At 27.6% G+C, this 1,774-nt stretch overlaps 1 protein-coding gene across 1 annotated transcript; it reads right to left on the reverse strand.

The window, feature by feature from the left end:
• Positions 1–35: 35 nt before the first annotated feature.
• PRSY57_0827200 (protein disulfide isomerase, putative) lies at positions 36–1,736 on the reverse strand (the record flags this gene model as incomplete). The annotated part of the gene is made up of 2 exons (XM_012907210.2): positions 36–1,311; positions 1,561–1,736. The coding sequence occupies 2 exons, from the start codon at positions 1,734–1,736 to the stop codon at positions 36–38; spliced, it is 1,452 nt and encodes a 483-aa protein (XP_012762664.1).
• Positions 1,737–1,774: the final 38 nt, after the last annotated feature.

A 1,774-nucleotide genomic window follows, 5' to 3' on the forward strand; every position in this document is an offset into this window, starting at 1 on the left:
TTTTTTTTTTTTTTTTCCTTCTTATTTTTCATGTTTTATAACTCTTCGGATGTTCCGTCTTCAAATTCAGGTACACCGTCTATTGATATTGGCGTGTTGGTTGCGTGTTTATTCAAGAAATCTACAAAACCTTTAAGTGATCTCTCCCCTTCATATGGCAAAGGTATTTTAGAACCAGCCTTAACAAAGAAGATGGTTGGGAATCCAGACCATTCGAAATCTTTTATTGGTGTTTCATTTAATGTACCATCCATTTTTGCTACAATAATTGAATCATATTTTTTTAATTTTCTTCCTAAGTCTTCATAAACAGGTTCTAATTTTTTACAGTGACCACACCAGGGTGCATATATTTCAATGAGTACATCTTTACCACTTTTTAAGACAACATCTACAAAAGAATTCCCAACAACTATTTTGACAGGTGCATTTTTATCATCTTCTGGTATGGGTTCTGATTTTAGAGATTTTTCAATTTTTCCAGCTTCTACATCTTTAAAGAAATTGATTATAGCATTATGGTTTAATAAAGATTCTTTTGGGTTCTTTAATAAATATCTTCCTTCATTTGATTGGAAAGCTAAACCTGGGAATTCTGTTAAGCCTAATGATGCTTTAGCATGTTCAGCATATTCTGGTATATTTAAGAGTACGAAATGTGTTTTTTGTCTTAATTCTTGTGCAGCTAATCTTACATGTTCTTTAATTTCGTTATATTGTTCATTGGTAGCACATACCCATACTAATTCTTTTGGACTTTCAGCATAGAATCTATAATTTTCTGTATTAATTTCTCCAAATAATGGAAATGATTCAGATGTAACAAATTCTTCAAGTGGTGTCTTTTCATCATATTCAACTTTTTTTTCATCTGTTCTATAACAAAATAATTTATTATGTTTATCATTTTTCTTTACGAAATATTTTGCAATTTCTCGATTTTTATCCCCAACTTCATTAAATTTTTTGTATAAATCGTTATCTTCTGAAGTATATTCTAAATAAAAAGCCACATTGATTTTCTTCTCTTTTAAGACATCTTCAATATTCCCTTCAACATGACTAAATACGGGACCTGTCATTTGTAATAACCAATCAACAATTGATTGAGCTGTTCTCCCGCCTCCATAATTTATTTTGTTCTTTTTATTAAATAAAATCAAAGTTGGATATCCTGTTATACCATATTCTTGAGCAAGAGCATTTTCAGAAGTAGCATCAATGCTTGCTAATTTTATTTCGCTCTTTTTCTCGTTCAGCATATTTGCAGCTTCATTATATTCCGGGATGAGCCTTTTACAATGACCGCACCTGAAGCGTGTTTAAAATAATAAAAAGGGGGAAATGTAAATAGGTAAATATATATATATATATATATATATATATATTTATATTTATATATTTTTATATACATGTATCATTTTGTATATGTGTTTAATATATTTAGTTATCATCACATATATATATATATATATATATATATATATATATATTTATTTATTTATTTATTTATAAGTTTTAGATCCTTGCTCATATTTTAGTTCATTTTATTTTTCTTACCATGGAGCGTAAAACATAACCAAAACTATATCATTCTTTGTTATGAATTTATCAAGTTCCCCATCATGTATATCTGTTACAAATTCATTAAAAAGGTCACCATGGGAACGAACAAATGATTCGAACACAAAAGAAATAAGAAATAAAAAAAGGGAAGAAAAATACTTTCTGTTCATTTTTTCTGTTTTTTTTTTTTTTTTTTTTTTTTTTTTTT

Source organism: Plasmodium reichenowi, chromosome 8 (genome assembly GCF_001601855.1).
Source record: "Plasmodium reichenowi strain SY57 chromosome 8, whole genome shotgun sequence".
NCBI lineage: Eukaryota > Apicomplexa > Aconoidasida > Haemosporida > Plasmodiidae > Plasmodium > Plasmodium reichenowi.